The 14,866-nt window shown below is 39.4% G+C and overlaps 1 protein-coding gene across 1 annotated transcript; it reads left to right on the top strand.

Annotated features, from left to right (window-relative positions):
- Positions 1 to 6,031: 6,031 nt before the first annotated feature.
- On the top strand, positions 6,032 to 13,908 carry CXCL13 (C-X-C motif chemokine ligand 13). Its single transcript, XM_045997552.1, has 4 exons — positions 6,032 to 6,119; positions 7,676 to 7,808; positions 12,105 to 12,182; positions 12,471 to 13,908. The coding sequence occupies exons 1-4, from the start codon at positions 6,056 to 6,058 to the stop codon at positions 12,523 to 12,525; spliced, it is 330 nt and encodes a 109-aa protein (XP_045853508.1). The 5' UTR covers positions 6,032 to 6,055; the 3' UTR covers positions 12,526 to 13,908.
- The last annotated feature ends 958 nt before the right edge of the window (positions 13,909 to 14,866 follow it).

Raw genomic sequence — 14,866 nt, 5'->3', positions numbered from 1 at the left:
ATGTATATTACGGAATTCGAATGAAAGAAACAAGATGACTGTTTTGTTAATGTTCACAGCGCTGTGCTTGGAAAGGCTGGAAAATCTGACTTCACTCTGACATCGGTATGTGGTAGCCTCACTGTTCTCTGAAAACTTTGTGATCGTAGAAGGTTCGCAGTCAGCCGTGCTGAGGCCGAATGTGATTGCCTGCCAGAGAACGGATGATCTGATTTTGCAACCTCGGGGCCGGGAATTTGGATCTGGCCCAGAATTTGTTAGATTATTTCAGATTTTTAGGGGTTTTTCTTCCCTCTGATTAACATGTAAGCCTAATCAAAAAATCTCAAAACTCACAATATATCTTAAAACACCAGTAAACCAAATCAAATACATGACTTGAACCTTGAAATAATAATGCGACACAGACTTCTTACGAGCTCTGTAGTCTTTACCTGAGGATGGGGCTCTCCCCCCCCGCCCCCGAAAGCTGTTTCTGTACGGAATGCCGCCACCTAGCAGTCTCCTGGGAAATCACCATCCTCATAGGTAGGAAAGGAGTTCTGGTTTGGGGGGTGGGGCATTGTTTTTTGTTTTTTGTTTTCCTTACCAAATAGGAAGGCAGTTTTGGGCACATTTTAGCTTCATCTGGGATTCACTGTTTTTGAGTTGAACTTGAACAAAACTTGAAATGTAAATTTAACTACCTTGGAAAGATACCTTTTCTGCAGATATGGGTCCTAAAACCGTGTGAACCACAGACTTTTTCAAGCAATTCAGTTGTGATTAAATTGATGGCAAAAGGTAAGACGCCCTCTTTGTAACACTTCAGTACATTTGTAACTAATACAAACCTCCACGGGTATCTCCTTAGGGAAGTTAGATCCACATTTTTGTTGAAAGTGGATAAAAACAAAGTGAAAGTGATCAGTCTCAAAGAGGAACAGCTTTTTGACCAGAGGACCTTTAAACTCAAGGAATCATAAATGTCCAATGTAAACCTAAATAACATTTTAATTCATGTCAGGAACTTGACTTACAAACTAAGCCAAAGTTGCTTCTTTAAAAAGATGAGTAAGATCCAGAGACCCACTGTATAACACTGTACTTAGAGTCAACAGTACTGTATGGGACACATAAAAATTTGTTAAGAGGGTAGATCTCATGTTGTATTCTTACCACAATAAAATGAAATAGAAAAAATGAAAAACTAATACATTTTTGTGTTTTCACAAAAGTAAAAAAAAAAAACACAAAAAAACAGAAGTCTAACATTTATTGAGTGTTTGCCATTTGCCCAAACACTGAGAGTGCAAAGCACTTTCCTGGCACTGGGTTCCCTATAGAACTCTCTAAGAAGGTACTATAGTAATTAATGCTACTGATACATGAGGAACTGAGCTCTTGAGGACCATAACAGGGCAAGTCATTGCTGGAGGGGGATCGAAACCTAGATGGTCTGATTTCAGAACCTGAGCTCTTTTTTTTTTTTTCCATTTTATTTATTTTTTCAGCGTAACAGTATTCATTCTTTTTGCACAACACCCAGTGCTCCATGCAAAACGTGCCCTCCCCATTACCCACCACCTGTTCCCCCAACCTCCCACCCCTGACCCTTCAAAACCCTCAGGTTGTTTTTCAGAGTCCATAGTCTCTTATGGTTCGCCTCCCCTCCCCAATGTCCATAGCCCGCTCCCCCTCTCCCAATCCCACCTCGGAGAAGAATAAATGAAACAAGATGGGATTGGGAGGGAGACAAACCATAAATGACTCTTAATCTCACAAAACAAACTGGGGGTTGCTGGGGGGAGAACCTGAGCTCTTACCTGCCAGCAATCTATTGGAAGTAAATAGATACCAGATTTTCAGCAGGTTGGAACATTTGTTAATGGAATGCAGTAAGTCTATTTTCTACTTGAGTTGCTTTTTAAATGGCATAACAGAAAATGTTCTCAATTTGGTCAAAGTGACCTTTGTCTTACCTTGTTTTATTACAAACTACTTAAAATTTATAAGAATCTTATCCTTTGAACGTTTTTAACTCCATGATAGGTCCTCTGTTCAATACTTTGTCTAGCGAGATTGGTACATACTTTGGCCAGTTTTGCCACCTCTCTATTTGAGTGACATTTCACTTTTTGGTATCTGGAGAGAGAACATCTTTCCACTGATGTCCCTCTGCATCTAGCTGTCAGTGGGCACGTTCGTCTTGTACACGCTGACTAAGGGATCTGTACGTCATACCCTATAGAGATGACTTGGGCAAACATTTCTCTGAAGACAATTTTGAATACGCGTTTGGTCATGCTCTGCTACCAGGGCTTCTCAGACTTTAAGGTGCATTTAAATCACCTAGGACTCTTGTTAAAATGACCTGAGATCCTGCATTTTCAACAACCTCTCCGATGAAGCTGATGGTGGTACTCCGTGGGCCATGACTACTGAGGTGCTCAAAAATACTCAAGAATACTGTTTTTCTTGGATGTGGGGAGAAAACCTGGTCTATTTCCAAAGTCACAGGGAAAAACCTTCCCCATAATTTTCTCATTTTTCCTGTTTTTATATATCTGATCCTAAATATCAGGTTATAAATCAAGTTGTGTGTTTTTATATTTTTTAAAGATTTTATTTATTTATTTATTTATTTGAGAGAAAGAGAACACAAGTTGGGGGGAGAGAGAGGGGGCAGAGGGAAAGGGGGAGGAGAGGGACGAAGGGCAGAAGGAGATGGGGGACAGGGAGCGGGGGAAGCAGGCTCCCTGAAGGAGACCCACTCCTAGAGGCTCATCCCAGGACCCCAGGATCATAACCTGAGCCAAAGGCACACACTAAACCAACTAAGCCAGCCAGGCAACCCATGCGTTTTTATGTTTTTAAACAAAGTTATCTATAAGAGTTATTTTAAAAATAAAATCAGCTTGGGCCCTAAATCCATCAGTTCAATTTTTTTTTTCTTGAAATCAGACTCTTTGCAGTTTTTACCCCTGCTATACAAGAGATCATGGGGAGTCATACTTGAAACTTCTAGCTACCAGAAAGAGGCCCAACCTCTAATTCTACCTTGGGGAGGGCAGGTATAAGACTCCTTTAGTCAGGATAAGCAAATCCAGAATTCAAGGCATTAAAAGGACCAAAAGCAAACTTTAGAATTGCTCTGGAATTAGCTCCTCGACCCAGTGGTCCTATGTTTAGCAAGAGCCAATGGGGGAATTTCCTGTATTTACTCGGAGTCCTCTTTCAGGTACCGCTGCCACTATGCTCTTTCTGTTATCATCAGCGTCACTCATTTTTGCTCTAACAAGGAAATATATGGTACATATAACAGAGGCAAATGTAAAACCACTACACTTGGTTCCCAAGATCAAATTTCACAAGATGCAATGAATGAAACATAGAAATTGGCCATTTTCAAAAGAAACAAATTTCATTGCCTACCTACTAAATATAATTGACCAGAATAATGTTATCCAGTCTCGGAATGCAGCAATAGAAAAATAGTGCCTAGGCCAAAAGAGGTAATGGGCTTCCTCTAGTTTGCATTGGCAAAGCCATACTTGGGGTGCTATGATGTTTAGGTGTGTGTGCATGAGTTTGTGTGTATGTGTGTGTGAGTCAGCGAAAGTATGGGAGGGCAAAAAGAGAGCAGTCATGATTTAGGAGAAACAATGAAAAAGACCCAAAGATTTCAAAAAGATAAACCGTATTGTGGTTTATCTTTTTAAAGATATGTAATGGAAAGAAGAAGTTGAGAGAACTTCAAACTGCATTAGAAGTTAAAGGACTTAGAGATATTTACCTCTGAAGTGTGTACATGTGGGTTTCAGAGTAGAAATTAGTTAAGACCTTGTGGATGGATGGATGGATGGATGGATGGATGGATGGATGGATGGATAGGTAGATGGATAGATGGATGAATGGACAAAGAGGCAGGCTATCTATTGAATATATTACATGTGTTAGGCACTCTACCAAGAACTCTACATATATTGTATGATTTCATTCTCCAAACAATTCTTTAAAGTTAGTATTATCCCCATGTGAAAACTGGTAAATATAAGGCATAGATAAATTAAGTGACCTGTCCAAAGTCATTGACTGGGTGACTCCATAGTCTGTGCTTTTAACCTCTAGTTAATAATCCTATGTGACAGCCAAGGAGTTCCAGTGCTCAGATCTCCCTTAAAGAAATAACTTGCTGGCCAGCCATGAAAAATATAGTTAGCTGACAGCCTCCAGCTGTTAACATCCCCAGGATCTGCGTGCACATTCTACCAGACACCATTCTGTTCCAGAGAAGCCCCAATGACTGAGCATGGCCGGGGTGGTAGGACCTGGATATTTCTGCCCATGATGGGGCTCCTCTAATAGTCTTTTCTCAGGATATCCCCATTAGATTATCACAGACTTTGTGAGATCAGCTCTGCAGCCTGAGGCTCTCCCTGCCCACCTGTGCTCCTCCCCCATTTTATCTATGACAGGAGTCATTCTGAAAAGAAGTTTCTTTTACTCTAACATCATTTCAGCATCTGCCTCCTGAGGGACCCAACTAGCACTCTCTGTGTCTTCAAATATTTGGGGACCCAACTAGCACTCTCTGTGTCTTCATATGAAAGAGCATTTAGAATTGTTTTCCTATGGTGATAAGGGGTTAAAATAGGAGAAACTGACTGAACTATTTAAGGAAGTAGCTTTCACAAATGCATACGGAGAACTTTCTAACTAGATTGGTGTGTTGCAAAAATTGGGATAGACTGCCTCAACACTGATGAGTTTTCAGTCACTGCAGTCATCCAGGCCAAGAGGGGAACTGCTTATTGTAAGGCTGTGTGACATCACCACAACCCCCACCCCATACTCCATGGAGCATCTGAGATGCTAAACATCTACAATGCTAAGTGAGTAGCAAAAATCAAAATGTTTAGGAAACCACACCAGAAGCCCAAACTTCTGATTTTTCAGTAGTTCAGTGGGTCTGGTTTCCTAAATCCATACCTGTACACTCCTAGGACAGCCCAGTGGTACTCCAGGCCAAACCCCCATTATCCATATCCCCTTCCTTCCTTCCTTCCTTCCAACCTTCCTTCTTTCCTTCCTTCCTTCTTTCTTTCTTTCTTTCTTTCTTTCTTTCTTTCTTTCTTTCTTTCTTTCTTCTTTCCTTCCTTCCTTTTTCCTTTCTAATCAAAGAGCTCCTAGTTAGGGAGTTAAGGCTATGGGCTCATTGTCCTCCTGGGCTATTTTGCAGATCAAAACCAAACTGCCCATATGCTTTGCTAAGCAAACTGTAATATTCTCTTTGGCCTCTGATGAAATTTCATGACACCCTCCACTGACACCTGGCTTTTAAGCTCAAGAACCTGTATCCCAGAGACAGAAAGACCCTCTTCCTCAAAACTGTTGCCTCCCTTTCTTCATCAAGACACAGGCACACCAGTGAGGAGACACACACTTGCTCCTTCCCGGATTTCCATAATGGTCAAATTACATATGTAATTATAGATTTCAGATAATGAAATAAAAAGTGGGAAAATCTGATAGAAAAACAGTAACCTAGTCAGCATAGGAATCTGTATATAAGGAGATATTTACTGAGCACCTGCCAAAGGCTAGACAGCCTTTCCTACAGGGCACAAGGATGTGCTCGACAGGGTCCCTCATTTCCAGGAGCATGTATTCAAATGTCATTGAGAAGCCTGCTGACTCTCCACTACGAGAAGCAATCGAAGCCGTGTTCACAGATAGCGATCCTAAAGAGAATGCTGTGGAACCACCAGTCTGTCTTTTCCCTCTCTCTCCACCCCGAATTTCTGCAGTATCCCTACCAGTTATGGTCCACATTTTCAAGAACTATTTCATTATAGTTAGAGTGCTCTGAAGCCAATTCATAAAATTTGCAAGGGGAGTTCAAAAAAAGCAAGCTCAGCAGTATTTGGGGACTTTTAAAAATGATGACACAGCTGACCTATTGGAGACAAAGACAGTGGGAGGGCCCTCACTGGCATAAATATATAGGAGTCTCTGTGCTCAGAACCCACAGTTCAGACCCAGAGCTGAAGTCTGAACTCCACCTTGAGGCAGAATGAGGTTCACCGTGGGATCTCTGCTGTTCCTGCTCCTGGTCTACAGCCTCCCTCCGGTCCATGGTGAGAACTTTCACATGCTCTGTTGTTGTGCTTTGTGCAGAAATAGTCTTCAGCCGTTTCTTTTCAATTAGAATATGGGGAGCAATATGACTGGTGGTTGGGAGGGGAACTACTCAACTGCTCCTAAATTTCTAAAAGTAAAGTGCTTAGAGATTTAACTCTTAGAGGCTAGAAGCACGTATGTCGTTAAGATTCCTAACCACAGATGGAGATACTGAAAACCCGCGTCCATGCGGCTTCTACTTGGTTGTCTATTCCTGGTCTTTTCCAGATTCAGCTCTATTAACTAACTCTTGCCATGTGCATCTTCTTTGCTCCACCTTTCAATTCTACCCCTTCTGACTAAACCTTTTATAGAGTTTAAAGATAATTGATCTCAACAGGTTGGTCTCCTACAGGGAATGTTTGGTGCAATTTTATACAGCTAGCTCTGACACGAACAATTGTAAGCACAACACTGAAGTACATGCTTTTTGCAAAGAAGCAGACTTCCAAGTCCAAACGGGAAGACTGTGTTTGTATAAGTAGATAAATATCTAGTTGAAGTGGTAAGTTTTTACACAGCTGAAGAAGGCCGAAGCATGTGCAGAATGATATGCTCTGCCCAGGTGTAAAAAACAAATTTTTGTTCTTAAAGTGCAAGGAATTGTTTTCCTGTAGTTATTTTGCTTCACATGCTATTTTTATTCTTCAAGACCTTCACCTCTCTCTTCCTCCGTAAAGCTTTCCCATCGTCCTGCCAAGGTCCTCTGTTCTCATCATGCAGTTTGCATCTTGGGTGTGAAATACAACATTCTGTGACATGTTAGTCTTTGTTCATGGGTTTCCTCCACCAAATTGTAAATGCCTTGATACCCAGATCCCTTTTCTTTCAAATGCTTGTCAGGCACTGGATTTAAAGAAGGTAGAATTCATTAAAATACATGAAATAGATTACTTATAAAAGGATTTAGTACAAATCACTGCTGTTGTTGAATAAAAATAGTCTTGAATTTTAATTATTGGCCTTTGGTTGGTAATGATTTGTAACTGATACAGAGGACCAACATATTACACAAAAACAAAAGCTATCTTCCGTCGTATTTCTTTGGAGAGACAAGGGAGGAGGTGATTTGAGCATGATAAGAACAATCCTGTTACAGCTTATTATTGCTCTGGGGACACTGTAAGGAATTCATATCTTCAGTTTTTATGTGTTTGGAGCGAAGATCAGTTGACTTAACACTGTATTAATTATAACTGAGTTGTAAGTCCCCAGAGTGGTGGTTCTCAAATTTTATTATACAGACAATCACCTGAGCACCAATATAACACTATCGCAAATTTCAATAGGTGTTGTGTTTTTAGAAAGCTGATTTTATTTTTTTTTCAAGGTTTTGGTAGAAAATATTTGAAAATAAGCCAAGACAAGCAGAAATACACAAACTAAAAGCATCTGGGTGAAAGCGTTGACTTGAAATTTTTAAATCTTCAAATGTGCCATATGAAAGATTAGTAATTAAATTCAAGTTACGCATTCTATGCCAGGGGATTAAAACAACTGCTTGTGTTTACAGGTGTTCTGGAGGCCTACAATACAAACTTAAAGTGTAAATGCATCCAAGAGACCTCGGCCTTTATCCCGTTCAACCACATTGACAAGCTTCAGGTCTTCCCTCCTGGGAATGGGTGCCCAAACAAAGAAGTCATGTAAGTTGCAGGGAAAAAGTTACCTGATTCTTTTCTCCCCATGAAAATCAGATCAAATGTTGCCATAGAGTATTTTTTAGTATTGTTGACATACAATGTTGCATTGCTTTCAGGTATACAACATAGTATTCTTATTCAAGAATCTCAAAGTGATTTACTTTGAGAGTTGCTTACAACTCTCAAGCTAATAATGAGACTCAGTAATATTTGTTAAATGTCTATTTTGCCTCAGCCCTGAGCTAAGTGCCTTATGCACATTCACTCATCTTATTCCTTTAAGAGCCCTACTAAGCTATGTTTATTGTTATCACTCCTCTACGGATGCTGAAACCCGAGGCTTAGAAAGGTTCACTGACTGCCCTGAGGTGTACCAGTGGAAAGAGAAAGAACCAGGTTTCCACCCAGGTGTTCCCCCACCAAACCTCTTTTCTTCTCCACCAAATTCGAATTGACTGCAAAAGCAGGCGCTTTGCTCCCCAGAACTTAAAGAGCAAGAAAATAAGTATTCACAACAGTCCTTGGCCTGAACGTCTGTTTTTATGGAACTGTCCTTTTAACTTTAAGATCAACTTGAAGAGTTAGGCTAAGGGGACAGTAGTGGCTGCAAGAAATTCAATAGGTATTTTCTTTTACTGAAATGTTTTTTCTGTGACCCTTCCTTTTCAGTACGTTCAGAGAAATCTGCTCATGCTTCTATCATAGCATTTTCCAGAGCACATCAAATGAGAATTTACACATTGCATGTGAAGCTCATAGTCCAGTGTCCGGCACAGTCATAAATGTAATAGATGTTCAGTAAAAGTTAGCTGTGATTATTATACATTGCTATGTTGAAATAATCAGGTTTGTCGTTCTCTCTCTCTTTCTTTCACTCCCACCAGAAAATAAGTTCTTTATAGACAGGGATCAGATTTGTTTCTCTACTCCCAATGCTTTATCCCTTACCTGGCATAGAATAGAGGTACAACCAATGTTGGATTGTTACATTTAATATTTTAAATAGAGCTTATAGATCTTTTGTGTTTAACTACTTGGAACTTTGATTTCTCCTTCTTCGATCTGTCTTTATGAACCAAGCACCCACAATATCTTGAAGTATTAGGTACAGCATCTTTCTCAGGGCATTCCTGACTTCATTTTCCTTAGCAGCCCTTCCCTTGGACTTCTTTAGACTTCAGAAATGTTTGTAAGCAGCTACTTTTGTTTGTCCCACTTTGCTATGTGCTTTGGGTCTCTCGCACTGGTTGGATTCAACTTGTAAAAAGGAAATATGGGATATTAAAAATATGTATGAAAATCTTTCATTAAAAATGCATACTTTCCCTAATGTCTTCACCAATGAAGGTTCTAACTAAACCACAGTTATTGTCCTCAAACTCAGAGATGTCAGTGAGCGCTGGGTGGTATATGCAACTGATGAATTATTGAACACCACATCTGAAACTAATGATGTACTATATGTTGGCTTATTGAATTTAAGTAAAAAAACAAAAACAAAAACAGAAAACTAAAAAAACTTAGAGATGGCAAGTCTAGCCATGACCTATTAGGGAGCAGTTCCTCTGCCTGTGTAGAAAACTGAGACTCTCTCTCTCTTTTTAACTTTACTTTTTCAGTGTTCCAAGATTCATTGTTTATGCACCACACCCAGTGCTCCATGCAATCCGTGTGCTCCTTAATACTCACCTCCAGGCTCCCCTAACCCCCCACCACCCTTCCCTCTAAAACCCTCAGTTTGTTTCTCAGAGTCCACAGTCTCTCATGGTTCATCTTCCCCTCCAATTTCCCCCAACTCACTTCTCCTCTCCTTCTCCCCATGTCCCATGTGTTATTCCTCATGCTCCACAAGTAAGTGAAACTATATGATAATTGACTCTCTCTGCTTGACTTATTTCACTCAGCATAATCTCCTCCAGTTTTGTTCATGTTGATACAAAAGTTGTGTATTCATCCTTTCTGATGGAGGCGTAATATTCCATTGTATATATGGACCATATCTACTTATTCCATTCATCTTTTGAAGAGCAGCATCTTGGCTCTTTCCACAGTTTGGCCACTGTGGTAATTGCTGCTATGAACACTGGGGTACAGATGGCCCTTCTTTTCACTACATCTGTATCTTTGGGGTAAATACCAGTAGTGCAATTGCAGGGTCATAGGGTAGCTCTATTTTTAATGTCTTTTTTTTAATTTTTGAAAATTTTATTTATTTTTTAAATATTTTCAGTGTTCCAGAATTCATTGTTTATGCACCACATCCTTTAATTTCTTAAGGAATCTCCACACTGTTTTACAAAGTGGCTGCACTAACTTGCATTCCCACCGACAGTGTAAGAGGGTTCCCTTTTCTCCACATCATCTCCAACACTTGTTGTTTCTCATCTTGTTAATTTTGGCCATTCTAACTGGTATAAGGTGGTATCTCAATATGGTTTTGATTTGAATCTCCCTGATGGCTAATGATGATGAACATTTTTTCATGTGTCTGTTATCCATTTGTATGTCTTCTTTGGAGAATTGTCTGTTCATATCTTCTGCCCATTTTTTGACATGATAGGTCCTGGATATCAACCTTTTGTCTGTACTGTCATTTGCGAATATCTTCTCGCATTCTGTGGGTTGCCTCTTTGTTTTGTTGACTGTTTCCTTTGCCGTGCAGAAGCTTTTGATCTTGATCAGGTCCCAGAAGTTCATTTTCACTTTTGTTTCCTCTGCCTTTGGAGACATGTCTTGAAAGAGGTTGCTGTGGTTGATGGTGAAGAGGTTACTGCCTATGTTCTCTCTTTTTTTTTGAATTACATTTCCTCTACCATGAGTCATCTCTCACCTCTCAACCTGAGGAAGTATTGCACTCTAATTTCTTCTTTGTCAACTTTAATCATTTTGAAGTGACAAGAATTTGATTTTATATCTTTTCCCAAATTTCTGTGTTTCTGAATTTTAATCAGATATAGGAATAAAGCTCAAAATTATGAGAAACTCATAGCAATAGGGATAAAAATGCAGATGGTCAGAAATCTATTTTCCATCATGAACTCAAAAACCAAATCAGAGGTTCTGCCCAAGAACCCAACAGTCCTACGATCTCGGACCTCTCTAAGTAAGAGTCATTTACAAGAGTAGTTTCAAAGCTGGATGGCTTGATCCTTGCTATCTGTTATTTCATAATGAAGGTAAATGTGAAGAAATTGCTTTGTTCAAAGTCCACCCCAGTAGAGAGTTGAGTGTCCCAGTTTGCTATCACCTGGGAAACCTCATGTCTTCCAGCAAAGGGAAAACATTTGACACTGCCCAGCATTTGATAACCATTCCGATCCTGCCCATGTAGAGTAGTGGCTCTCTGATGGTGGGTAACCTTCATTTGGATGCTGTTCTACCGTTGCATTTGTTGTATAGTCTTAGACAAGTTATTTAAACTCCCTAAGCCTCAATTTCCTCATCTGAATGTAAGAAATAATAGTTCTCTAGCACAGGATTTGTGTGAACTTGAGATAATTCTTGCTACCTGCTGAGCATAGTGATTGACACATTGCAAGGGCTCGATTGATATTAGCTAGTAATTATTATTGCTGCTTTTGTTGTTGTTGAATCCTCTTAAAGCAGTGAAAGCCTCACTAACTAGAGGTTCAACAAAATGCAGATGTCACTCTCCCACATTAAATTTCATTGAATTTTTTTACAAATAAAATTTTCTAAGAGAGTGTTTTCTGGAGTTTATTTCGTTCTCCCAAGCTCAGTGGACAAATACATTTTAAAGGTATTGTGATACAGATTTCGAAGTGAGCCAACCTTGGGGTCAGCTATTTGGTCCACCTCCAGCTCATGGAGAGATTGTCAGCAGAACATTAACCCCTGACACTTGAGATTCTATAAACTTCATCTACAGCTCCACTGGCTCAGACACGACTTTTCTGCAAATGTTTCCCTCCTTCCTCAGACCTCACACTACAAATCACCTACTTCAGATCCCAAACTGCCCACCTCCAATTTCACTTCACCAAGGAATATATATTTTTAAAGATTTTATTTATTTATTTGACAGAGAGAGATCACAAGTAGGCAGAGAGGCAGGCGGGGGTGGGGAGCAGGCTCCCTGCTGAGCAGAGAGCCCTGTGTGGGATGTGGGGCTTGATCCCAAGACCCTGAGATCAGGACCTGAGTCGAAGGCAGAGGCTTAACCCACTGAGCCACGCAGGTGCCCCACCGAGGAATATTTTTAAACTCAGTTCTCCTTAAGCGCATGATTGACTAAAATGTAACACTGCTTTATTTTCATTTTTGTTTCTTTTCCCCCAGACTTTGGAAGAAGAATAAGTCGGTTGTATGCTTGAACCCTCATTCCAGATGGACACAAAGATTAATAAAAGCATTACAGTAAGTCAGGCATAACAAGAGTTTCCAGATTCCAATTTGTACTGAAGGGTTTCCTTTTAATGGGTAGTCAAAATGGAGACCATTTTAAATTTATGAGAAATTCTTAAGACAAATATTCATTCTTCATTATTATTACTTTTCAAATGGGTGAGGTTGACTTATTTCAGTAGCTCAAGAAACTAAATTGGAAGCCAGTATGTACAATATTCCTTGTTCGACATCTTTAAAGGAAAGCTAATTTGTAGTAAGTCTCTAAACATGACTCTCTTGTTTTTGTTTTTGTTATAGAAAAAATGCTGCTTCAACTCGACCAGCTCCAGTTGTTAGAAGAAGGATCAAGTGATAGCAATATCTGTACTAAGGACACCTGTATTCCTCCCTGAACCTGCTCTGGGTTTTAGTCTTGTATTTGGGTGAATCTTTCCAAGAAAAAGAACATCCCCACATCAGTAAGCATGAAAGTATATGTAAAAATAATGCTAGAGCAGCTTATGAGGCCAAGTTGGGCTTTTTGAAAAATAAGCACCCTATATACTTGGGTTTTGTGTTCTCATTCATCACAAAGGAAATTTCTTTGAGGATAGTTACTTAGTAATAAATCACCTAGGTTTCTTTTAATAGTATTATTAAAATAATAGCAATAGCAATAGCACTATTGCTTAGTGCTAAATTTTCCTAGAAAATAAGGTAATATGAATTCAAATCTCAAGTCTAAACATGTGGCTTGAGTTAGGAAGGAAATGATGGAATTCACTTCAATCATTTTATACCATAAGAAAAGCAGGCTTCCATAAGAGACTTGAAACCTGCCTGGGAAACCCGTGGAACTTTATGAGACAGAGGGCTCTCATAGTTGATATCTTCCATTTAAAAGCTCCGTATTGAGAGAATTTTCATAGTTTTCATGGTTCTTTTATAAGATTTACTGTCATATGCAAAAACCAATAACATTCAATGATCCCCAGACTTAAATTCATAGAATACTCAGGAAAAGCATTTAAAAGCTGGTATTCAGATGTACTCTTTTATACATTTGCTTTGACAAATATTTTTTACTCACGTCTTCTGCACAGACTTTTTTTTTTCTTGCTCTCTGGTACCTGATTCTATAATGTTTCTTATTAATCTAATGCTTTTTAATAAACCTAAGTCAACATTTTACTTAATTACGAGCAACTCATTCTTAACAGAGCATTTGCTCAAATTTAGACATTCTCTGAGTCATCACAATGAAAAGTAGGATTTCCTCGTACTGATTTTTATTTGTATGATGCTTGCCTTTTACAGAAGATCTAAATTATGTGGCATTGGCTGAGTGAAGGTATTCCTAACATTAACACAGTGAAAAAATGCTTGACTATGAGAGCCTCTTTTCCTTGATATACTCGTCATTATTTCCTCCAGAAATCTTCAAACTCTCAACGAAACCTATTTTCACAGTCCCATTATATTGATTCTTAAAATCTCCAATGTTTCCTTTGACAAAATTTTGCACTGGGTTTGACAAACAGAAGAAGAAGATCCTTAAATCTCCATTCTTTCCTTCCGTGGATGCAGCCTGACTCTCCCTGTTGGCTGAGCTCCACTCTCCTACTGTCCTTCAGTCCCCTTGACACATGAGGGGCCCCATTCCAGCACACCCAGGTTTGAAGCTGTATCTGGCTCCTGATTTCATTTTCTCTTTTTATTTTTTATTTATTTTTATTAAATAGATTTCTTGGATGGAAGTAAAGAGAACCTATTCATCCTATATTTTCTGTTGTCTACAATTCAATGTTCATTTCTTTATCACACACACAAGGGATTATAAAATGCCATCAAAATCCTGGATTCTAGCCTTTTTCAGATTTCTGCTTTTAGAGGTCAGGAATCATATCACTCTTTAGTTTTATTTTGGTCTTCTTTGAGAACGCAGCTAGATAAATATTCAGGATCTTCAAATAGGAAATATTACTATTTCACTTAAGGCAGGTACTATTATCTTGATAGCCATTAAGAACCCTCATTTTACAGAGGTAGAATTTGTTAGTTACACAGGGGTTAAGTAACTTGCTCAAGGCCATACAGCTACTGACAAGCCAAAATTCAAACCCAGGCAGAATTCACATATTTTTTTTCAGTGCTCCAAGATTCAATGTTTATGTACCACACCCCAGGCTCCATGCAATATGTGCCCTTCTTAATACCCACCATCAGGCTCACCCATTCCCCCACCCCATCCCCTCTAAAACCCTCAGTTTGTTTCTCAGAGTCCACAGTCTCTCATGGTTCGTGTCCCCCTCCAATTTCCCCCAATTCATCTTTCCTTTCCTTCTCCAAAGTTCATAGCAGCAATGTCCACAATCACCAAACTGTGGAAAGAGCCAAGATGCCCTTCAACAGACGAAGAGTTCACGCTTCTAATCACCACACTATGCTGACTCTATATGGAGTAGACATCACCAGCCGCATTTTACAAAAGCAGAAGCTGAGGCAATAGGACATTTACTTGCCCCAAATTACATAACTAGTAAGAGATAAAATCAGAAATCAAACCCAGGGCCTCCTGACTCCTTAGAAAATGGTCTTAATCATGACACTGTGTTGCATAAAGTTCACTTAGCCCTAAATGTATTCCTTACCTCAGCCCTTTTGTCTACCCTCCCTTTCAGGGCCAGTCAAAGCTTGAGAAGGTTCAAGCTATT

This window comes from Meles meles, chromosome 2 (genome assembly GCF_922984935.1).
Source record: "Meles meles chromosome 2, mMelMel3.1 paternal haplotype, whole genome shotgun sequence".
Classification (NCBI taxonomy): domain Eukaryota; kingdom Metazoa; phylum Chordata; class Mammalia; order Carnivora; family Mustelidae; genus Meles; species Meles meles.
Note: the sequence above shows the minus strand (reverse complement) of the source record. Positions and strands in the feature narration are given on the sequence as shown.